Genomic DNA, 26,999 nt, shown 5'->3' with positions numbered 1-26,999 from the left:
CTTTGAGCTTGAATTTTTATTTTATTTTCATCAGTAAAATATTGAATTAGTGTGTGTGCATGTGTACATATTTGTGTATATCAAAATTTCAGGTTTAAAAAAAAAAAAAGACAAAGTCTGCAGAGAAAAAATAATATTTCTATGAATGTATATGTATGTCGAGGGTAAAAATGTATATAGCGTAACTGAAAAATCTCAGCATCAATCCACCCCCCTTGTGGCCTGTAGCCGTCAGTACATGACACCCCTTCTCTAACCTCTCCTTTTTTTCATCCCCCTTACGCAGTCGGGGGGCTAAATATTGCAGCTGCGTTCCCTTCAACCAGGTGTGCCCTTCATCGTTCAGCTCACCATGTATTGTCTCTTTTTTTTTTTCTCACAAGCTAACACATACTCTACCTTTTGCTATTTCTCTCTTATTTTTTTTTTTTCTCTCTTTCTCACACATATAAATTTTTTTTTTTTATTTTTTAATTTTATTTTTTTCCAACATAGAGCAATTCTCTTGCAACGTTCACATTCGAGGGTGAAACTTCGGTAACTCATCATCAAAGATTCAACAATTTTTATAAGCAAAAAAATAACGGGATAAAAATATTTTTAAAAAAAAATTAGTTTTTGTTAAATATAAAATTAAATTTTAGAAAAATATTATTTTTTTTTTGTTATTTTTGTATCAATATCCAATTAATTTTTATATTTTTTTAATTAATAAAAATTTATTGGACTATTGTATTGCAATATTTAAAATCCATTATTCAGAGTAAAAATATTTATTGCATATTTTCGCAACACGTGCAGCTTTATTTATATTTATATTTTTTTTATATAGTATTTATAAAGCTTAATTTTATTTTTCGATAAAAAAAAAAAAAACTAATATCGATAAAAAATAAAATTTATTTTTACGCATCAATTCATTTTTATACCGTATTGTTTCCGTTGAATTTTTATGGCGATTTAAATAGATATATAAAAAAAAAAAAAATATATTGCGATGAGAGAGTCATGTAAATATGTGTATATATTTCTGATGAATTTGCCATACTGATACAAGCCTCAATAAGCGAGTGTATATATATAACGATCTAGAATCTCAATGAGTTTGTGTGAAAATTACGGAAACGAGGTATAGAGCCAAAACGATATCACGATAAGCGACACACCGAGTGACGTTGTTATTACCTTCCATTTCCACATCCCACACAAGTCACATCCGTCCGTACTTGTCATATTTCTTTCTTTTTATATTTTACAAATATTTTTCATCAAAATATGGTCAATTGTTTTTTATTTCAATTTTTATTTGTCATCATCAATCAAAATCAAATTTATCCATCAACATTGAAAATTCAATGTTCGCATGAATTTCATTTGAATAAAAAATTTTTCCGCATAAAAATAATTCAAGAAAACCAAGTAATTGATTTAGCGATCGAAAAAAAAAGCTCCGAGAACCCATTAAAGTTGAATCGATTCAAAAAAAAAAATACCAAAGTAATTTTTTTTTATCAATGTTATTCAAATTAATTATGAACTTTTTAAAAAAATCTAAAATTCATAAATTACAATACAGTGTACAATATATATATCGATATTAATCGTGAGAGTATCGTCACTATTCGTTAAGCGTAAATCCCATCATATATATATAAAAAACGGAAGTCAAGTTCCCCCGTGAATGACAACAGGGACAAACCTACCGGAACACCGGAACCGGAAGGGTGCGGAAACCTCCATTCGCGGACATGAACTTTAGACTCATTGACTCGCACTGATTACTCACCGATCAAATTAATTTTAGCTTGAATCATATTTTCATCAAAAATATAAATTTTTTTTATATTTTTTTTTTATTCATCAATATATTTAACGAGATAAATTTTAAATTGTAATTAATTAAATGTCTGATATAAAAATTTAAAGAGGTTATTTTTAAATGCCTAGTATAATTAAGTAAATACAAAATTTCTATAGGTGAAAGATGAAGACTGAATTCAACTGACTTTCATCATACATAAGAGTAATGATATCGAGATACGATGTGGCTTCAATCGACCTCACATATTTATATTTTTTATTTTTTTCATTTCTTAAACTTGCATTTGTATATGTGTGTGTGATGTTTATACTTTATTTATATACATAAAAGCACCCTTTCAATACACCTGTATGTGCGTGTATGTATAATAAACTGAACGGTGTGAACAGTTGACTAATGATATTGGCGGTTTAAACAAAATAACGAGAAGGCCCGCGTGTATGTATATTCATCTCATTCTCGTTGTATATATACGCATTCAGTACAACACGACAAAGACAGATAGAATATATTACGATATATATAAAAAAATTTAAAAAAAAAAAAAAAATGAAGATGGGAGAAAATTACCTCGCAACCTACCGCGTTGTAGGCATCCAAACAAGAGGCCACCATTAAGCCAAATGACTCAAGCGTGAACGACTGCGTGATTAAAAGGGCGATTTGTTATACATCATGCAGACTTGCGAGAGTGATCGAATCGAACCGACATTTACCTTATATATTTCTCACTCATGATCTTATTTTTTTTTTATTAACTTGGTATTTTTTTTTTTTTATTTTATATTTCTATTTATAAAAAAATAAATGACCATTCTTTATATTTATATTAAATATACTTGAGTTTTTATGTAATTTAATTTTTTTTTGATTAATTTATTTATTTGTTAATTTATTAACAAAGAAATAAAATTTAATTTTAAACGTCTATATTTATTTGAATTGTTATTATTTTTTTTAATTTTTTCATTGAATATATATGTAAGATGAGTTATACCATGGGTCGCGCGATTAAACGTGTAATTTTGAATGTGTACCACGCAAGTAACCGTGTCCCCGGGACCTGTTAATAATTACAGTATTTTTCGCATTGAGTACAGACTCAGGTTGGGTTCCCATAACCTCGTTGTACACACTATTCGCGGAGACATTATTTTTTCAGGGGGTACACACACGCATATTTTTAAAAAAATAAAAAATATAAATACCTTGATATTTCTATGCATGAATATACATGAACATGTTTATTTGTTTGATTTTTATTTTCACACAGGGTTGATTAAAATCCCAACTTATTTTTGTAATAAATTTTAATAACTTAATTGTTGCTATTTATTAATTTTTTTTACTGTCTCTTTATTCAGAAATTGTTAATTTTAATTGGTGATTATTTATTGATATTTTTCAAAATTAAATACTGAAATTTATGACACAAACTGGTCCGCATTATAATCAACCATATGCAAAAAAAATTAGCCGAAAATATCTATTTATATCTGCAGAATCTAATTATGAGTTTTTTTATTTTTTTTTTTTGCCATTACGGTTTGTGATATGTAGAAAGTCTGTATGAATTGGCACACATCACAAGCCGTAGTAAAAAAAAAAAAAAAAAACTATAAAATATCTTCTGCAGCTAGAAATAAATTTTTAATTTTTATATTTTTATATTCAAAATTACTCAATCAACTATCTAATATTTCTTTTTTTTTTCTATAAATATAAAAATGTTTCAATTTTTTATACTAAAATTAGAATCAAAATCAAAATTACTCTGACAATTTTCGTGTCAAATAGAAACAGCAGGTGGAGGATAAAAAGAAAGAGTAGGAGGTTGAATTACAAGATTGGCATGTCATGTTGATAAATGGATGTCGAGTGCGAAGGTTGTGCCAGGTTTTTTTTTTTTCTTTTATTTTGGTTATTTCCACGTGTTATACTCCCACGGCAGCACTACCTCTTTTTTATTTTTCGTTCAATATATAATATAACTGGTCCTTATTTTATCATTATTATTAATTTTTTCTTTTCACCTTTTTTTTTACCTGCAAGTTGATGATACGATTACTCATCGGCAATCGATACCCCATCAAATGGGGTGAAAGACGGAAATTAGAGTGACGTTGGCGAAATAAAATATTAAAGATATCAAAGAATTAAAAAAAGTATATAAATCGACTCATAAAATGCATATACTAAAAATGCTCATCATCGATAAGAAAATAAATACTCTGATCGTTTATTACTTATAATAATAATAATTATTTTTTTATAAAAATCAACAATTAATTAAATAATCAAATTCATTTACGATAAAAAAAAATATTCTCTTGAAATTAAAAATTTATTAAACAAGTGTAAAAAATTTATAAATAAAAAATAAATAAATAAATAATAATACGAAAAAAAGGCAAAATTTAATTTACAATATAATTATATATTTGATTTATTTAATTTGTGTTATCTTTAATTCAATATGTTTGCGTGTTTTGTTATAATGACAGTGGCACTGTTATTATCTTTTGTCCGATTATGGTTGACATTAGGGCAAAATTTGAATTAGGTTATATATATTTTTAAAATAATACATATGTGTACGTTGATGGGGTATACAACTAGATCCGTGAGAACCCTATACGTATATATTATTATTATATTATGTGAGGGTGTCAATTGAGAGAGAGAGAGAAGGGTGAAAATCACTGTCCACTGTGGTATTACGCATTCATACATAAACCTCATGATTTTATTTTATAAATTCATGAATGTTGTTTATAGTGTATTTTAATATTTTATAAAATTCATTGTCCACCCTCATATACATATTCATTTTTATTTATATATGTGTGTATTAATAAGCGACAACTTTACTTTCCCTTTTTGTCAATTTTGAGTGTTCATAAAAATTCATGTGTGGGAATTTCACTAGACACTGGACATAATTTGAGGGGTGTATATTCTCGTGATTTTGATTTTTTTTTTTTATATTCTATTTCATTGGCACTATGTACTTAAACATCTGCTACAACTTGTTAATTTAATATTAATAATTTAAATATTATTTTATCGTGAGAATTATTTGTAAATACTAATAATATATTTTTTGTTTTTTTTTTTCTGATTTTAGGTCAGACAGTGATCGCAAAATGTTAAATCCTGAAACCGGTTGTTATTCAGAATCCGTTCGAGCATGGTAAGCTATATAATTATCTAATTTTATTAATTAATTAGTAATTATTGATTAAAAAGATTTATTATTCTTACTTTTTTCAAGTATCTCTTTTATTTATTATTTTTTTTGTCGTTTAGTGTGTAATAAAGTTATATATTTATATAAAAAAAAAATACCGGTCTTGTTTTTAATGTGAATTTTTCGAGAGGAGTACTCGACAGGGAGTCGTGCAAATCAAGGTGAGAAAAGAGTGTTAATTCGAGTGAGACAGTATGAAGAAGGAGGAGGAAAAAAAAATGATAGCGAGGTAAAAAAAAAAAAAGGGAATAGTGAACGCTTAATGTGATTACCACTTTTATCAGATGTCACGTTCAATTCTCGCGTGATGATGCAACCCCCACACCCTTTCTTATATACCCTTGTTGGCTCGTTTGTCATCGCGTGACGTTGTTCGCGGTGAATACGATTTACTTCCGTTTACCTTTTTCATTTCCCTCGCTCACAAATAAATATATATATCGAAACACTCAACCAGGGTTATGCTCCATTACACCCTTCCACTTTGATAACTTTTTTTATTTTTTGCGTTTTTATTACTTCAATTAATATCATAATTATATCAGTAAAATCAAGTCAATTAAACTGATTTTCATTGAAATATTTATTTTTATTTTCTCAATAATTATGTCACTGATACAATCATTTAATTAAATTTTTTTTTAATCATAAATTTGAGCTTAAAAAAAAATTAATAATTAACGTTTTTTTATTTTAGTTTTTTTTAAAGATTAATTATCGAAATTTATTGCACAAATAATTATATGCATTTTAATTGATACCTTGTAAAAAAAAATATTTGTAAATTTATTATTATTTATTATTTTTTTTGTCAAATAAGTATTTTATATTTTTAATGTCGAGTTAGATTCATTTTTGTTTCTTTGTGTTATTCAACCATGTATAAGCAAGACACTAATAAATCAAAAATAAAAACGATTGACCCTATAACGAGCCCTTGAAGCCGTTAAGAGATCAAGAGCCAAATAAAAAAAAAAAAGACGTTGCACACAATCACAGTTAGAATATAGTAGAATTGTGTCTAGCGTGCGACACGCGACCCTCGAATTAAAAGAATAAATAAAAAAAAATAAAAAGAAGAAGAAGAAGAACAGGAGCCCCCTCTAACTAACGTTAACGACGACGTTAATTCTCGTCGACGTTTCTTTTACCACCGAGGGAACATCACCACACATTAGCTGTTTAAGAAGGGTGCAACATATTTAGACCACCTAGTGAAGTTCTCGTTTAACATGATCATATGACTCTATATGTTAGTTATAACAGGATTTTGTTGTTGATGTTGTTGATGCATCAACACAAGAACAAGGGTAGTTTATGTGTGGGTGTGTCCCTTGAAGATTTCAAAATGATTACAATCAAATTCCACACCCCGATGCATCAACAAACTCATGATAAATCAATAATTGAAAGCCTCAATTAACTTTAAGCCAATATTGTTTCAAATGTAATTAAACTTTAGCTTTTTTCATTTTATTTTTTTCCTCCTATATCATGTCGTATAAATACTGCTGCAATTTTATTAAAATTTCATTCTTCATTTTTTTTTTTTTTATATATCTTTATTTTTAAAACTTATTTATTCATTTATTTATGTACATAAATACATACACGTGAAGGAGAAGTTGTGGCTGAAATGTATTTGCAAATTGGAAAAAAAAAAAAGATAAAATAACATCGACAAGAGTAAAGAGAAGGCACAAGACTTGTTCGAGGCTGTAAAGCGTATAGCTTGGCCGTTAAACGGTCAAATAAATAACCCTCGGCAGCTTCCTGGGGTCCCCTGTGGCATGACAGGGGGCATGTGTTCTCCACCTCTCGCAAAATGATGAAAAAAAATATATATAAAATAATGCAGAAAACATAGGGGAGCCAACTCGTCGACCAAGAGCATCATCATCAAAATGTAAAAGAAACAATAAAAAACAAAAAAAAATGTAAACGTTTATATAAAAGTGGTGAAATTTTTGTAAATAAAATGAAACCTGGACTAATCAGCTGTGAAAATAAGAGTAGGAAAAAAATAAAAAATTAATTTGTAAAAAAAAAAAAGATCTTAACAATGTACTATAAATATTTAAAAATAAATTAGTAGATTCGTTAGTTTAGAAAGACATGAATACAAAAAAATAAGAGGGCTTCTGTACCCCTCGGTTATTCAAACGACCCTCTGGTGTCGCTTACAAGACAGCAAATTTGTCTTAGATAAGCAAAACAAGCACTCAAAAAATAAAAAAAATAAAAACCGACCGCACCTTCTTTTTTGGAGGACTTGTTTAAACGGCTTCTTCTTTTATTCTATTTATTTTTTCTTGTCATTTTGTTTTTATCAAATAATAAAAATAAAAAAATAAAAAAAAGTTAAAAAATATAATTTTAATAAAGTGTGTAAGTTAAAATTTCGCAATATGATTATTGGAGCTTTTTTTTTTTTTTTGTTTAACCTGGTTTTTTTGTAATTTTTAAAATTTATCTACTAAATTTTTTTTATAAAATTCTTTTATTTTTTTTTTTTTTAAGAAACTAAAAATGTGCATATATTTTTTAATTTATATATATTTTCTATTGTATATATATATTATTTTTACTTATTTTAAATATATTTAGTTTTTGTGGTTTCCAACTCCTCGCCATATCATTGGATTAGCATAAATTAGATTTTATCCTTCCTAGAACGTTCATCTTCTTCGGGATGGCACGTATTTATGGTGGTCATATATATTTGTGACTGCTCCGAAATAATTTTAAAGAACAAATTTTTTTTTATTCCCTGATACAGATGTATTTTATTGTGTGTAATTTATTTTCAAATATATTTTTTGTTTTTAATATAAAAATAAAAGAAAAAAAAAACCAACTTTCTTTGTCGAATGAAAAATAAATAAAAAATAACAAAATATTAATTTTTATAGTGTTATTTTTTAACTTGTCTGCGGGGGGAATATGAAAATATAATGAAAATATATTTTTGAAGGAAGAGATGAAGGTGTTGTACGACCAATGACGACAATGACACGCGGCTCTCTTTGTTAAAATTCACTGAGGCAGCATTGAATAATAAAAATAAATCCACAACACAATAATGCCTTATAGTTCTTTAACTCTATGGTATTTAATATACCTATATGAATTTCGTGAGTATATATTATTTATAACTATAAACGAATAAAGAATACTTAATAGAGACGTTGTTATTATTTTTTTTTTTAATAAATACATCCATACAAGCTGTGAAATCTTATCGATCTTTTTCAATCAAATGATATATCTTGTTGATCTTTTCTCTCGGATTACTTAAAATATAATTGTCATTCATTTTCTCCTCAATTAACGTCATCAACTATGTATTCCGTCAAATTATAATTTGAAGCTATTTATAAAACTCTGGCTCTTAATTTATATAAGCTCTTTGTAAAAGTTTCTAACTTTAAAAAAAAATACCATAATTTATATTTCATTAAAAAATTTAAAGCTCTAATTAAAAAATTCATAAATAGTATTAAAATTATCCCCCCATATAAATTTATTAACATAAAATATTAAAACTTTTTAAAATTAATTTTCATTTAAAAGCCTCAATAAAAACAAGGCTTAATAAAAAAAAATTAAATAATTAATAAATAGTCTTAAATACACTGAGAGAGAGAGAGAAGCTCAGCTCATCGATAAATTGCAACTTCCGTCATTATTTTTGGCCGCATGTGTAATTTCCTGTTGGTCACCCTGGCTGATAACATTTTACAAGGCCAGTCACATTATCGAAACTACCTTGCATGATGATAATAATAATAACACACATATATATATAGCAAGTGTATGTCTATACAGATATGAGCTTGTAAAGTATGGAAAAGCCCAGTGAAGCATGTATCTCTCACATGACACACAGCTTGAACAATTTAATCCATATAGTTGCAAATATATATACTGTATACACACAACAACATCAACAAACTAACCAATAACAACAATCGGAAATTATATCGATGACATTGATTAAAAGCATTTAGTATACTCGGCTATACAACAATCAGGTAATTACTAATCGTTATCATCGATAAAAATCATTCGATTATTTAGTTTCCTGTTGTTATATTACTACGACTATATAAAAATTTATAAATAAATATAAATAATTCTTGTCAAGTTATTAAAACAAAAGAAAATAATTTTATGAAAAATTAACTTTTTAAAAAGGTAGTATAAAGTTTAAAATTATATTGATTAATGTATACAGTATATTCATCAGATCTCTGATTCTCAACTATTTATATAATTTATATTTCATTTTTATTTCGAATACCCGGACACATAACTCAGTTATGATGTTGATGGACTGATTCCAATACGTTTTTTTTTTATTTTTGCCATATTCAATTTATCTCAATCAACAAGTATTCATGAGTCATTCTCTTATACATAAAATATGTATATATATAATCTCAGAAGCTTGCTGTATATACTAAAAATAATATATAAATATTATTTATTTATACATAAATAATATAAAAATATTTTATATAAAATTGTCTTATACGCGTCCATGAACTATATATATATTTTTTTTTTTTAAATCCTACATGTGGGTCTGATGTATATATAAATTTTTTATAGTTAAATATATATTTGCATATTTTATTTATACTTTATTGTCGTTTTATTTTAAAATCAATTAAATAAAAATCGTCCCAACGAATTAAATTAAATCACAGAAAGAGTAAAAATAAATAATAAAAAAAAAAAAATGATAGAAATAAAGGTGCCAAGTGTCATCAAGGGAATTCGTTTCAGTGTGGGAAGAAGCGTGACAAAATAAGCAGGGGTTATATTGACTATAGGTTTTTCTTTTTTTGGTTCCCTTCTCTTTCTTTTTCTCTTTTAAAATATTATCATGTTGAGAATTGTTTTTCTATGATGCCCCATGAAACACATAATATGTCCCCCGCGTTGCTTGCACAAATGATACGATAAAGTCGAATGACGAGCCAATAAAATATTTATAGAATACACGCCCTGGGCTGCTTCAATGTGTATTATATACATACACTGAATGTGCTAAAGATTCACCCCCTCCCCCCCTGATTCCCCTTGAAAATCTCCCTAGTGGTTACACGATGTTTACCCTCCGCAATCCCCACGAGTTTTTTCTTTTTTTTTTTTTTTCGAACCATCAATGATGTGTGTGCAAGCGTCTGCTCTGTCAGCCGAGTATCTGTATACAAACATTATTTAGGGGATGAATTTTTTTTTTCGCGTAAACCGTTATAATATACACCATTTAATCCTAAGGCATATTAGTATATTTTTTTTGTTTGTAAATTTATATAAAGATATAAATCAATATATATTCTTGAATAAATATTATATATTGATGGATAATTTAAATACCCAGTTTACTTATTTTGAAAATAGTTATATAATGTTTTGTTGTTATTATATTTTATGTGGATACACACTATGCTAATGATAAATTTGATTGATATTTTTTTCAACAACTGTATAATAGGCATATAAAAACAAGGGGTGTCATGAACTTACACGTGGACAATAATGTTTATATTGAAATATTGTGTTACTCGTGGGGATAATCCTTTCTCAATTGGAACCCAACAATTTGCTATGCACTTCATGTATAAATTTATACAATATGCAACAGAAGTGCATGGTAAAAACTTGTTGGTTCTTTTGGGTAGTAGAGTGATAAAAAGAAAGATTAAACAGACAAAAAATATAAAGAAATAAAAAACAGCAAACAAATATTTAAATTGTATGTTAATAAGATGGTTTGTTATTGCAAACGAAAATTAATTAATCAAGGGCCAAGGTCATATTATATATGCTTTTTACCACAATCTGAATGACTTGAAAATTTAACAGAGAATATTTTAAACGTTAAAAAAAAATTAAGGGCATCAGAAAATTAAAATAAAGTAGATAAAAAAATTGCTTGACTCACCCTTATTGCAGTTGATGATGGAAATTTTTGATTGATGTCGTTGACTTGTCTCATTGAAATTCATATATAATCTGCAACAATAATTAACAAAAAAAAAATTGTTTAATTAAAATGAAATATATATTAGAATAAATATTTTTGCTAATACTAAATTTTATTATTTTATTTTACATATGAAAAGTTAAAAAAATAAAAGTTTAATTAAAAAAGTATGATGGTTTTTCAAGTTCAATAAAAGAAAATAATATTGTGAAAAAAATTAATTAACACATTGACTTAATTACCATGAAATTATTTGATTTGTAAATTAGCCGCATTTTTTATTTTTTCGACGTTAAATTAAATTTAAATTTTTACCTGAATATAAAGATAGTTTATTTCTCTATTATAAAAAGAACAGTTGTCATCGATAATTATGAGAGAGAAATAGATAGAATATGTGTAAGTGTGTTACATTATTTTTTTTTTTTTCTTTAAAAAAAATAAAAATAGAAATTAGGAATTTGAGGCAAATATTTCCTGGCATAGACCAAGTGCGTTATTCACATGGTCTATGCTAGATTATATTTGCCCCAAACACCACGGAGTCGTGACACAAATATGAAAGGGATATACTGGAGAAGTAATCGATAAGATAACAATTAAAATTTTGAGCCCTTTATGCCGTATTTGAACTTGAGACCCCAAACACTGTAGGCGGGGCTCTTGTCGACTTAACAATCAGCTGACTCGATGAACTAGTAATTATAAAAAATAGCCTTGAATTGAAAATTAGTTTATTACTCAATATTATTTTTTTTTTTTATTTTCCAACATTAATATTTTTGATAACATGATTTTTTTTAATTTATCATTATTATTTTTCAATGTCAATAAATTTAATTTTTTTTCACATTAATATTTTGTAATTTTTATTTATTTTATTTTCAGTATTAATTAGATTAATGTGAATTTAAGTAAAGAATGATTTAAATAATATTCATCCAGTTTTACAAATATATAGTCGAAAAAAAAAAAATTACAAAAGTCAAATATTCCATCGAAAATTTATTTATGAATAATTCTGCTATGAATTTGATTTTTTTTCGGTTGTTAAAATTTCAAACTCGTTAAAAACTTGCATTTTTAATTGAAAAGAATATAAGCTAAATTTATTTTCAAGTTTCTACTGTTTTTTTTTTTTTGCTTCTCTTTGCACTTCTGTATAAATATATATACTGAAGCATATACTATTTGCAGCATCGTTTCACAGATAACGAGGTTTACTTACTCCGGGACCCTGTAGGCGTCCAATAATTATCGCCATATAGCATCTCGCATATTTTCAACGACCGTGGGTGCGTCCCCGGCGTTACGTTATTATATTCATCGGCTCACTGTCAAGATGGTAGCACGAAAAAAAAAATATAAATAAATTCATTTCATCAACAGCAAGAAAAAAAATAAGAAATAAAAAAAATATCGGCAAATTTTTACAGGTGAGAATCATCAGAATTTTGTAGTTATTTCGGTGAAATCAGGTTTTATGTAAAGAGCTTATATATTTGTTCAAATTATTTGGAAAATTTCTCGCTTAGAGTCCTTGAAAAAAATTTAATTAGCAAGTTTTGTATTATTTCTCTAAAAATTTACTAGTTTCATATATATTTTTATTTATATTCTCACTTATATTCTTCATAATTAATTTTTTACATTGAATTTATTTAAAAAAAAAAAAAATATTAACTTTGCAACTGTTATATAAAAATGATGATGAAGTTAATGATATTGTTTTGTTGTTGTTTATTGAAAAAAATAAAAAATTATGTTACGAAAATGTGCCGACGCACGCCGCCCACATTGTTCTCATTATGATTGAGATTGTTTTTTTTTCTTCTTTTCAATCTCAGAAGAATACCGGCACAGTAGTTTGCTTTTCAAAAAATATATAATTAAGCGATCGAAGTGCGAAGATATTTCACGGAGAATTTTGTTCTACAATAATTTTTCAACAAAGATCATTCAACACACACACACGCATTTCTTCATCTTTCATTGTTATCCCTATTCGAAAATGAAAAAAAAGGTTCGATGAATTTCTCGCGGCAATTTGTGATGGTAGTTTTGGCCATTTCGCCGACTTGGAATTTATACTTCTGGTCAAAAGTCGATGGTACATATCATACCAAATTCTCGATGAGTCACACTACTCAACTTTCTGTGGTTTTAAGACTAACATATATAAATCTTTCAAAAGCAAAAAAAAATCAAATACTTTCAAGTTTTATCGTTGAGGGAAACCCCAAACTTTTCCACGACCAAATGAAAAAAATAAAATACAACTTTTTGATTTGCGGGTGAAAAACTTTTCAAGACCAACAAGTTATTCATCTTGGTTAGAATCACTTTCAGCACTTGATCGTTTACTTAAAAAGTTTTTTTTCTTTGACAATAAAATTTTACAAAATCAATAATATATTAGTAATATATTATTTTTTTTCTTTTTGCTTTAAGCTTTATGTATACCTATTGAAACAAATTATCATGTTGGTATTATCATGATTATTTTATTTTATCTCGTTACCAGTAAATATACTGACGATTATTTTTTTTCTGGAAAAGATAAAGAGCTAAAACTAATCTTCTTAAGCAACAGCATCAACCTGTCTTCCTCGCATACACTAACATGGGTTAAATTGTTTTTCTAGATATTTGCGAAAGTCCCTCGAGATAGCGCCAAGTCAGCGGGATATGTACTGAAAATTCGAAATAAAAAATCAACCGTATCCAAACGTATTTTCTCTTTAGTCAAGTGGCAAATATATACCTCAAACAGGTAGACAACTTTCAAGGTTGCAAAAAAAAAAATAGAAAAAAAAAAAAAAACTTTCGTCCCAAGAATTTTTAAGTGTGAAAAAATAATTTTCAAATGCAAACGAAAAAAAAGAAACTATTACTCTGATGACAGTGTAGTTTTTTATTTTTTCGAAAAATCATAATAAAGCATTCGATATAATTTTAATTGAATAAAATTTGACTTTTAATTAAATAAATTTCAAAAATATTTGAATTAAAAAATTTTAAAAATAATAAACCAAAAGTGGATATACAAATTCTTGACTAATATAATCCGTGTCGTTCATCCTTAATAATAACATCGAAAGAAAAAAAAAAAAACAAAATTAGGATATATAAAAATGAGATAGATGAATTTATATCCAGGCTGCAATATGGATATAAACATAAGATGAAAACTGGATGCATAGTGGAAAGTAAAGGTGTAGCGAGGCATCTAATCTGTCGGCAGTGATCAGGAACCCTATCGATGATGAAGCCTCCTGAGCACTTTGATGTCCGACCGACATCACAACGGGGGTGCATTTCGTTTATATTATAGATATATAATATACTCACTCACTCACTAAAATTTATATCCAAGCAATCGAAAATGCAACCTCAACTTAACTGGTCAACTTCAATTTTGATTTTTAATATATAATGCTATGGATAATATATACAAGCCTGTCTGTCTTAATGTCTGTCAAAAAATTAAAACTGCCCTTTCATAGAAATCGATAATACCAATGATACCGTCATAACAACAGACAAGATAACACTAAAATTCCAACAATGAAAAAACAACTAAAATCAATTTATTTCCTTTTTTTTTTCTTCTAATTATCATTATGATTTTTAGTAAGGGTGGTTTCAACATGATTCTTTTTGATCTTTCCTTTTTTTTTTTTTTTGAAGAATAGATAAAGCTATGACCTTGAAAGTTTGTAGAAACATGTAATGCTAAATTAAAAATTTGTTTTTTTTTGTTGATCAACTAATTTCCCATGTCTAATATATGCAGTAAAGATCAAGAAAAAAAAATGCATGTTTTTATAATTTGAAAAAAATCCATGTTTGGCAAATGTTTACCCACCAGGTAGATGAAAATATCAACAGGGGACATGGCATAACCCTGGAAAATATTTCCATCGATTTTAAAACAACCATTTTACGACTGTTGACCATACAAGGTATCAAAAAAAGTCCTTCAAATATATACAAAATAAAAACACATTTTTAAAATATCTATTTTTTTTTTTTTAATTTAGAAAATTAGGTGGACTTTTTTTTTCACCATGGTAAATTTTCAAACCCCATATACCGACAAAGTGCTTGACTGGAAAATTGGGGTAGTAAACTTGTTGGAAAAATACTTGGAAATGTTTTCTTTTTTTTCATCTTTAAATATGATGAAAATAATTTACTACTTGTTCGAAGAAAAGATTGTCATTTGCTGATTTTTAGCTAAAAAAAAAAAAAACTAAAAATTACAATTGATTTATTGTATTTTTATGGAAAATAAATTACTCAAAGTTTCACTTTTACTGTTTAACATATTATTACCTCTTTCTTCAAAACTATTATCTTTTTTTTTTTTCTAAATACATTATTAATTGAAAAAAAAAAATATACTATTAATTATTTAATAATTATTAAATGTCTTTTTTATATAAATTAAAAATTTAATTTAATAAAATTTATAGATAAAAAAAGCAAACCTCTCATTAGTTAAAAAAATATATATATTTTGATTGTCTTAATTATATAAGCTTGAATGAGTAACAAAATAAGAATTAAAAAAAATAAAAAAGAATTTTTTTGAGTAAAGACAAAATAAAAACTGGCATTGTGGTTTTGTAGACATCACGCCCAATACATCTACACAAGCGAGAAAACGACCCCGATCAACTTCACTCATCGTCCAAGGGGTCAACAGCGGAACGAACAAAGCATTTTGAACAAAAGCCGACATCTCACATGCACCTATATATATTTATACATATGCATATATACACATACGTAATACATATATTTAAAATTGTTCGGGGATAACGAGTCAAAGCCACACCACTCGTTTATGCGTTCTCATCGACCACTCTTTTCGGCTTACTAATTTATCCATATCCTATCTCTTATTCCTTTTTTTTTTTTTTTTCTTTTAATTTAATATTTTTTTTTTTTCCCTACATTTTTAACATAACTTTTATTTATTTATTTTTTCATTGTATAGGGATCAACGTGTTTATTTGTCAGTCAATTAGCAAGTACAATTAATATTAATTGTGGCAGGTAAAAATTTTATTTAGATGAAAAATAATAATAATAAATTGATATTATATAGTAATATGAATATTGGGCATCAAGATAACAATGATAATGTGATGATGATGATGGGTAAGCAGTTGATTTGCCAGAATGCAAGACAACACAGGTGACAAAGTATTTTATTAAAAAATAAATAAATAAAATACAAGACACATGAAAAGCAACGTGACACCTTGTTCTTTGGTAACGCAACAACACACCATGTGCACATATGTAATTCTTTTTTTTTTTTTTTCATTACTATTATCATTGTTGAAGTTATTATTATTTTTTTTTTACTAACAAACACATCAACAGTTTAGTTGTGTTTTTTTTATATATATTATTCATTTAATATGCACAGTGTTATATATATAATATGTACGTGAGCTTTCTTTCTATTCTCATCTCTTTTTTTTTAATTTTTTTATTTTCTTTTTAACATTAGTTCATGCTCCGACAGTCAGCCATACGTCATATATATGCAGCAATATAAAATATGCTGTGGAGGGAAACTTTGTTAACTCCGACACACGACAATATGTTTATTTGTTTTTTTTTTTTTTTTTTTCTTGTTGTTGTTGTTATTATTTATATTTATTTTTTTTTTTTAATATTTAATTTAAATTTTTTATATTTGCAAAATAAATATTTCCGAGAAGTTGGTGTAACGGGAGATTCGGTACGGACTGGAAAGTGCAACGCTTCGACTGCGAAATCTTTGGTGACGATATTATACAGTCAACAAAATTACAAAAATAATATTTTATATTTTGTAATTTATTTTAGTTTATTTATTTATTTTTATTATTTTTTAAATAACAAAAATATATAGTGTATAAAGTAGTAAGAACAAAAAAAGATTTATATATTTTTAAAGATTTTTAGTTTTAATTTTTTAATATATTTTAATTTTTATTAATAATATATTTTAAATAGTTTTATGAAAATTAATTTTTATTTATCTAAATATTTATATTATTTATAATTTATTTAAATACATACAAAAATATGTAAATTAATTGGATAATTTAATAGATGATTGTGAATTTTTAAAAATATTTTTTTTACTTTTTATTTTGTGCATATATTGAGTGCATGCTTGCATTCAATTCCAACACCTACGCCTTGAAAATAATGGTATGCATATAATAATAGTTACTACGAGAATACTGACTCCAAGAAATCGTAACTTGTTGTATTTATCGCTCTGCGGCATACAGGGCGGTCGTTCTTTCGCCAACGGCATTTAGCGCCTGTTTACTTTTTTTTTTTTTTCAAATATATTCTCGCGATATTTTTTATACTTTTACTTTTAAATATAAATATGAATTTTTTTTGTTAACACGACATATTGGTAAACTACAAAAATTAATTTATTAAACTTGAAAAAAGAAAAAAATCCTTTTTAAATTTATTAATTTGTGGAAAAAAAAAAAAAAAACTATTTGTCAAAGAAAAACCATATTGAAAACATTAGATTATTGATAGGTAAAAGTCACAGTGGTCAAAAAAGTATCTTGTTTAAAAGGAAATTAAGAGAAAAAAATAGAAAAAGAACTCATAGTTATTTTTCATTTTGAAGGACAAATATTGAGAAATAAGATAGAAAATATTGGTGAGATGATGTTGAAACTAAACAGTCGAGGTCATTTTGTAGCCTTTTCCACATGGCACATTTGCAGAGGGCCAAGAGTTCGCAACGGGGCCGTTCATCAGAGGCAACTTGTCACGCCGCTGGGCATCGGGCATAAATTCTACTCGGTAATGTGACAGGTCCCCCGGCAGTCCTCATCAACCCCTCCTTACTTTTTTTTTTTTTTTTTTACCTCACAGCAACCTGGCGGATCTTTTTCCAACTTTGCTCTCTCTTTCACATCCCCCTCTGTGCTTTTTTTTTTCATTTTTATATTTTACTTAAATAATAAACCTCAGTGTTTCCAAATATATATTTGTAATTATCAAATTAATAATAAATATCAAATTATCATTACAAAAAAAAAAAAAAAAATTAATTAATGATTTATTGTTCAATTGAATGAATGAAAAATTAAATAACAATTCCGGATAATCTTGTCAGGATAAAATGTGTCTAGGCTTCCGACCGGAACTTTGATTGCGATCTGTACCCGATAGATATATATTCACTGGCCATTGGCGAGGGAGTTCAAACTCAATTGTATGTTATATATATAAAACTGAGATTACATATATAAAGTCATTTGCGAGACTCTTCCGTAGTTGGATATAATAAAATAGATGTATAAAATTCAAGAGGGGAAAAGTCCAAGCTTTGACCATCGGTCCGCGTGCGCGTGAACCTTCGTAAAGGCAATTTAATGTATTACCATTTGTCCGCACAAAAAGTATAGAGATAGGGCCTTATATTGCCGGAGGCAATTTATCGTCCACCCTTTTTTTTTTTTTTTTTTCGTGTTGACCCTGCTAACGTTAGTTATATACATGATAGAGACTCGGGGGATGTCACAAGTAATGTTCGTTTTGGTCAAATAAATGTGTCTCAATATTCTATCTGACCCTTCTAGCTGTTTTATTATGGAAAAATTAGACTTTTAACAATAAATTCAATACCTTCCGTTTGGTCAGTTACTGATAAAATTTATTTATTATATTTTTTATATTTCTATATATACTTTATATATTTATTCATAAGACTATAGTGTGTACATAAGGATCTTTAGTCCTTAAAATCCTAAAAATCCTACACAAGACTTTTGGGACTGTAGATCAAAGTCTAGAGGTATATAAAGGACTAAACAAGACTCTGTGGGACTTTGTGAGACTATATAGGCCTATATCACTTTGCAAGTCTACATAAGACTCTACAAGTCAATTTAAGACCCCATAATAAATATACACAAATTTAAATAAGACTTTAAAGGACTCCAAGCATCTAAACTAGCTGAAGGCATGTCCAGTCTTACCCAAAAATCAAAGTAGAATTATTCAGGCTCTCAACAATCATCTATGAGAGCCAAAAACGAGCTGTATTTGTAACACGATCAATATTATATGAATAATTTAAATTAAATATTAATTCTATCATTAATATAATTATTTATATATATAGATGTAGATTGAGAAATTTTTAAAAAGAGATTGGCCTAAGCATTTAATATATATAAAATAAAATTTAGATAGAGTAAACAGGTTAAGACATTAAGTGGGATCATTAACGTGTGTCCAAGGCTCATATAAAATATACGGTGAACTAAATGGTATTCTTTTGAACATTCGATTTCTCACCGTTGATGCCTCACTATTATATATGCTCATCCAAAACACGTGGTCTTGTCTTTTCTCTTTTCTTCTCACCCTTCGTAAACCATATGATGGAATTCAAAGCACGTGAAGATCGCAATCCAACATAAAATTATATGAACAGCCACATTTATCTTACATTTATTATTTTTTTCTAAATGTTGTTGTTGTTATTATTATTATTATTATTTTATTTCTTTCTTCATTTGTGGGCATCTTATATTTCTGCCACTCGACATGAATAAAATTGTTATTTTATTTATTTTTATTCACCTCTCATGCGGTGGAAGCCTGTCAAATATACGACACTGACATGTCGTTAAATTTCGGAGAGCAATTTCACGAAAATTGTCGTGGATATATTATATGAACATATATAAAGCATGACATGGCTCAAAAAAAAAAAAAACTCTGTATATAGTAATGATGCAAAGTAAAGGTAATAATAAAAAAAAATAAAAAAAACAAAGTAGAATTCAAAACTGTTAGGTGTCGGAGGTTGGCCCATATCATCGACATGTCTAACATGACCTGATTGACCCCTAGGAACCTCTTGAAATTCTACCACACCGACAAAAGCTGTGAAAGAAATCGACTGTGTCTGTCCAACTGATACCAAGTCATTCTCAACGATAAAAAAATATATATAAAAATTATTATGAAAAAAAAAAAAAAACTTGAAAGAAAAATTTCTCGAGTTAAAGAAATGATGTATGTGTTTTTTTTTCTTTTCCTACATTTCGGATGACCGAAGATAGAAAGACGACTCTCAAGCTCTTTACAGCAGCTCATGATAAAGATGTCACCAAGAGTGAAGATGAAAAATTTTTTTTTTTCTTTTTTTTTCACGAGTCAGCAAATTCTTCTTACTATAATATACATGTATATTTTGTGATTACATTCCTTCTTTTTTATTTTTATCTCTTACATATTATGATATTTTATTTATTTCGTTTTATATTTTTTTTTTTTTGCATGATGTTATGTCACTGGTTTGCAGAATTATTAACAACCATTTATTTACATAGTCAGGATGTATAAATATAATATGTTAAAATTGTAAGACATCTTTGCTGAGATTAAATTGACATATACTAAAGAACTTGAGGAACAATTGATTCCATCTATTTGCACACAAGAACTATATAAATATTTGAAATCCAGTCGAAACTGTTTGCACAAATTCACTTGACTATAATTGAAGATGTCTTCTAGATCAATCAATTTACAAAAGGGAAGAATAAAAAATTCATTACAAAAAAAGAAACTAAATCGATATTTTTTACCTTTAAATTTCATTAACGTTTAAATATATATGAAATTTTGTAAATTTCAATTTAAATATAAATTAATATTAATATATTATTTATCATTTAAAATCAGATGAAAAAAAATAACGTCAGCCAGGAAACGGATGTCCATCGGATTTCTCTACTCTGATGTAAACAGTAAAAAAAAAATTCGCGAGGTGCGGCTAAATAAAATGAACGAATGAATCTATATACCAGTGACGGAAAGGATGAGACCCAGAGGAGATGAGATCGTCCGGCGGAAGTTGACACGGAAACGGAATTCATAAAAAAAAAAAAAAAATTATTCCACCAACTCCCTCGCATCACGTTTTTCGAAATAATTCATTTTTTTTTTTTTAATTTGTCTTTTACCTTAACCCAGAATTTTTTTTTTTTAATTTCGTTTTATCATTACGTTCAGAGTAAAAAAAAAAAATGGCAAAAAGTGAGTGTCTACCTCGCGTTACCGTAAGCCTCAGTAATTAGGGGAAATGAATATATATTTTTTTTTCTATTTTTAATTATTATTTTTTTTAACCTTCATTCTCGTTGAGCATCATCGGAGTTTCAGTCTCATTAATATGAAGAGTAGCGCGCGCATGCTCTTTCCGGATTCGTCAAAACGTTGAACCTATATAGTGATCTGGTTGGTTATGATTCCCACTATCTCATCACTAGGCATCCCTTTTTTTAAACCCCACAATCGCCAATGTCGAAGCTTTCTCTTTGCTATTTTTTTTCTTTTCCCGCTATTTCATATTAATTTTGAATATTCTCGGTTAATGCAAAAGAGACCCTCCACCGACATAAAGTCGATGCCGCTTAAGGGCTACATAAATCCCTAATGAACCATATAATAACGTCACAATATATAGCACCTTAAATTTTTATATTCATCTATTTAATACTTATTTCAAAAGTCATCTCTTTTTCAATTATAATTTTTGCAAATTAATTTTGTTTCAATATATCTACAGTAGTTTTTAAAAATAAAAAAAATAGATTTATCTTTTAATTTTTTTTTGTATAAAGAAATAATAATTACTGTCATGGCAGATAGTCATTTGAAATATTGATGTCTCAATGAATCAAGATGTAGTTACATCTCAATAATATAAAAAAAAAAAATCTCTATTTCCCTTCCTATACCTTTGACCTTCCCACCTTCACTCAATTATTGTGACTCACGAGCTCGTCAGGTCGCATACATCAACCTTCTTTTCAGCCATGCACTATTATACTCATATGAGATCAGCCTGAGATTTCATCTTCTCCACATATGTATATATTATTTAAATATATATATATTTCTTTTCGTCGCGGCACGACCTCAGGTTACGTGCCTCACTAGTCACTGCGATTATAATATACCACGCACGCATTATTTTATCCTATTCTATATGTGTGTGTTATATTCTTTTGAATATATGTGGCTGCAGAGAGAAGCTTGAAAGCGGTAAAAAATTAATAGGCCAGTTAATACGACAATGTCTTTGCTGGGTCACGACGTCTAAATATATATATTTAATTTTTTATTCGTTTAATTTTTTTTTATATTTTTTATTTAGATTTATTTTTTTTTTCCTGTTTATCCAACAAGAAAATGAGGATGTCGCGTGCGAAAGACTCGTAGCTAATTGCTTGTCATCTTACACATTAAGAGAAATAATTTTTTTTTTTTTATTTATAATAATTTTATCTGAGATTTCTTTTTGAATAATTAAATATGTATTTTTTGAATTATTCTTTTTTAAAACTATTAATATGTTGTTTATTTTTCAACCGTGGGAATCGATTAGAACTTTTTTTCAAAGTCTTTTGTTATATATAGTTTTTTATTTAAGATTATATCAAGTGATTAATAAAATATATATAAAATTATTTATATTTATATCATTTGAATGTTAGAAAAAATTTTGGACATCTGAAAATAAAATAGATAAAAAAATTGCTTGACTCACCCTTATTGCAGTTGATGATAGAAATTTTTGATTGATGTCGTTGGCTTGTCTCATTGAAATTCATATTTAATCTGCAACAATAATTAACAAAAAAAAATTGTTTAATTAAAATGAAATATATTTTAGAATAAATATTTTTGCTAATACTAAATTTTATTATTTTATTTTACATATGAAAAGTTAAAAAAATAAAAGTTTAATTAAAAAAGTATGATGGTTTTTCAAGTTCAATAAAAGAAAATAATATTGTGAAAAAATTTAACTAACACATTGACTTAATTACCATGAAATTATTTGATTTGTAAATTAGTTATTTTTTATTTTTTCGATGTCAAATTAAATTTAAATTTCTATCTGAATATAAAGATAGTTTATTTCTATTATATAAAAAGAACAATTGTCATCGATAATTATGAGAGAGAGATAGATAGAATATGTGTAAGTGTGTTACATTATCTTTTTTTCAAAAAAAAAATAAAAATAGAAATTAGGAATTTGAGGCAAATATTTCCTGGTATAGACCAAGTGCGTTATTCACATGGTCTATGCTAGATTATATTTGCCCCAAACACCACGGAGTCGCGTTTCAAATATCAAATGGAAAATAACAGTAAAACACAAGGGACTCTGACGAATTTTGAAGGAAAAAACAACATAAATTTTTTAGCCCAAACACGTCTGTATGAAGAATTTGAACTCGAGACCACAAACACTGAAGGCAGGGCTCTTGCCGACTTAACCATTAGCTGACTCGATGAACCAGTAATTATAAAAAATAGACTTGAATTGAAAATTAGTTTATTACTCAATATTATTTTTTTTTTTATTTTCCAACATTAATATTTAAAAAAGTATGATGATTTTTCAAGTTCAGTAAACGAAAATAATATGTGAAAAAAATTAATTAACAAATTGACTTAATTACCATGAAATTATTTGATTTGTAAATTAGTCATTTTTTATTTTTTCAAGGATTAATTAATAAGTGAATTTTATATAAATGGTTTTAATATATTTCAGAATTATTTAAGATTTGAAATTTTGAAATTTTCATATTATTAAAAATGGCCATTCTCTCGTACATTTAATAATCTATTAAAAATATATGAAATAATAAATAAATAAATAAAGTTAAAATGCACAAATTTTGTGTGTTTTCAGGGATTGGAGCGCGACGGGCAACGTTCGCGTACAAGAATCCTGGCCCACGTGAGCGCATTTCGCAAAGGCCAATACAATGCCGCAACAAGACCGGTGGATCGGGACCCCTGACTGTTGCGCGCATCACGGTGAGTCATTTGAAACACCTTGAAACAATCTTTTTTTTTTTTTATTTATTGTTAAAAAAAATATATATAATAAATAATAATAAAATGTTATTTTTCTTCTTGATATTCTAAATCGATCATTGTCAGATTGATTCCTGGAGTCTCGACTGTCTCATTTTTTTTTGCATATTATTATTTTTCATTTGCGGATACAGGTGCGTTTGTTTTGGTTCATTGGAGCCAAACTAAATAATATATGATGAAACAGGAAATTTGTTGTGTTGCATAATACATTGTTTTTTTTTTAATCAAATATATATTTTTCTTTTATTTAATTGTTACTATATACTATGCATCTTTGATGGGGTTGAAAAATAAAAATAACTAAACAAATGCACTATCATATTTTGATGAGAAATTCAATGCAATAATAAAAAATTTTGAATATAAAAATATATAATAAAACCTTATATGAGAATTGAAAGGCAAAATATAAAAATAAAAAAAAAGGAGGAGGATTTCGTGGCAGCTATTCGAAATTAAATTTTATTTATTTATTTTCGAAATAAATTATCATTGAATATTTCATGTAGACAAAATATTTAATAAATTTACTTTGTTTTTATTTGAAGAAAAAATTTTTTGTTAAACTAATTTAAATTTATTTTGTTGTTTACTATAAATATTGTAACATCAAAAATGCATCTTGCAGCACTTGTTTTGTATTTATTTATTTATTTATTTATTTATTTTTTGTTTTGGTTTCATTTGAATTGAATCTGACTGTAGCGAATTCATGCAACCAAGTCGTTTGCGCACGTTCAGTTATATATTTTTACTTTAATTTTTCTTGGGTGTTTTTAAATATTGCCGATTCACGAAAAAAATTTTTTTTGCTTCATTAAAATCTATATCTTCTTAGTATTTAAAAAAAATTTTTTTTTTACGATAAATTCTCATTACATATATACATAATAACCATGAGAATTGAGACATCAATATAACTTGGCCTTGTCCTGATCACTCTAGCTTGATTTAATTTAAAAACTCAAAAAAAAAAAAAAAAATTATATGAAGAAATTAATTTTACTAGAATGTTATGTAGATAAGAAATTAAAAAAAAGCAAGAGAGAATGAGTATATAAAATTCAAAAAAGAGAAAGAACATAAAAAAAAGAAACTAAAAAAAAAAAAAAAAAAAAAATATTGTTCGGTACTGTCGGGTGATAAGCGTTTCGAATCGTGATCGCTGTGATGGATCGACCGTTGACGTTAATCTGCCTTCGTAGAAAGTCAGATACGTACATAGACATATATTTATATATACACATATTTTTTAAAAAAGTTTCATGATGCTTCTCGTGGGAGTGCCATTCATTAATAATAATAATTGGTTAAATTCGCATTCTACCATTACCATTATACAGTCATTGCGTAATCAACATAGTTTTAAATCTCATACTTCACCTTTTCAGGTCATGCGAACATAAAACTTAAATAAAAATTATTTAAAAATATTAAATTTAAACTGTATATATATATTTGTATTTACAAAATGCCTCAGGTATTTACTAATAAATTTTTAGCCTTTTGTTTTACCAAATAATGTCAAAGTTATATTCTTATGCAAAAATTACATTTGGCAATTTTTAAATATTCAATTGTATGAATAAAAAAAATATATACTATATTTATATTTCATTGAATAATAATAAATATAAAGCAAAAATAATAATATATGAAAAATAAATAAATAAATAAAATATGTAGAAGGGACAAACTTGATATCCAATGCAGTTAAATCTTCTTCTGGATTTTATCAGTATTGTCGAGTCATTGCTAGTAACGAGCTTCAAGATTCTACCACCTTTATCCGCGCTTCGCTTTGTAACAAAAACGTGAATGCCGATCCTTACTCTTTTTATTTTTTTATTTAATTTTTTTTTTTTTTTTCCATGACCAAAATATAAAAATAAATGACAGATATAGCAAATAGAAAAAAAAAAAAAGAGCAAAGACGAAAATTAAAAAAATTACCGTAAGTTTTTGAAGAAGACTTCTCTCAAATAAACGACATGCATGATTTTTATTTTTTTTTTTATTTCATTTTCCAACTCTAATTGGTAGTTTCGATTATCTACCTTTCATGGATACATAAAAAAAAAAAAATGAATTATATAAATTTCTAAAATAAAAAAAAAAATATTACGTTTTATAAAAAACTACAGTAGAATTAATTTTTTTTTTTTCTATATACACACTGTATTCCAAAAAACTATACATAATTAAAAATTAAAAATCATTTATAAATACTCAAATGTATATCAACGAATTATCGATAAAAAATAATAATAATAATTTATTTGATTTATTTTTATAATGACGACAGTCATTCCCGCATATACATATTGAATATATTTTTTTTATTAATTTTTTTTCAAATGTAAAAGATTGGTTTTAGATATATATATATATATTTAATACAGTATATATGTACAGAAACACCGCGCCCTTAATTACCGATTTTTCTCGGTCCGTGTCACTTTTTAATTGACGCTAGAAATTGAACGGCTGCAGTGAGTCGTCAGGTTCTCGCAACGTCATTCTACTTTCCGACTATAAAATAACCCCTTCTTCTTTTTTCCAATTGCCCTCCCTCTGTGACCCTCTTTCCAATCGAAGTAATTTTGCAAAATAAAAAATAAAAAAAACCAAAAGAAAATGACGTTGCGTATTTATCAAATCTCGCAAATATCTATCATCATTCTGACTGCGCTGACATTATATAGATTTATTCAAAAACTGTATATTCTCATTTTATATTTATATATATATCATATGCAGAATTTTTATGTATATATTTGTTATGTACATTTATTTTACTCTATTTATTTTTCCATTTTTATTAAGTCATGTCGTTGCCAGATGTTCGTTTTGCTAATAATCATTATATCACTGTTTAAATGTAGACTATACACTGACATCACGCGGTTTACAGAGAAAAGGGGAATATTATTTTATGTAATATATAAAATAAAGACCGTTGA

At 26.7% G+C, this 26,999-nt stretch overlaps 1 protein-coding gene across 5 annotated transcripts in view; it reads left to right on the top strand.

Annotated features, from left to right (window-relative positions):
* The window catches only part of LOC122847579 (transcription factor Sox-2-like), a 207,752-nt gene that overhangs the window by 165,485 nt on the left and 15,268 nt on the right, over positions 1 to 26,999 (top strand). For 2 of the 5 annotated variants that reach the window (XR_006373383.1, XR_006373384.1), the window contains 2 exons: positions 4,950 to 5,015; positions 23,846 to 23,869. Coding sequence is in view for 1 of the 5 variants with exons in the window: in XM_044145372.1 (XP_044001307.1) it covers positions 4,950 to 5,015 (66 nt within the window). In the remaining 4 variants the exon portion in view is untranslated. Of the gene's footprint in view, positions 1 to 4,949; positions 5,016 to 23,845; positions 23,974 to 26,999 lie in introns of those variants that run through there. The other 3 variants (XR_006373385.1, XM_044145372.1, XR_006373382.1) reach the window with 2 other exon arrangements.

This window comes from Aphidius gifuensis, linkage group LG1, assembly GCF_014905175.1.
Source record: "Aphidius gifuensis isolate YNYX2018 linkage group LG1, ASM1490517v1, whole genome shotgun sequence".
NCBI classification, from domain to species: Eukaryota; Metazoa; Arthropoda; class Insecta; order Hymenoptera; family Braconidae; genus Aphidius; species Aphidius gifuensis.
This window is presented reverse-complemented; position numbering and strand designations above follow the sequence as displayed.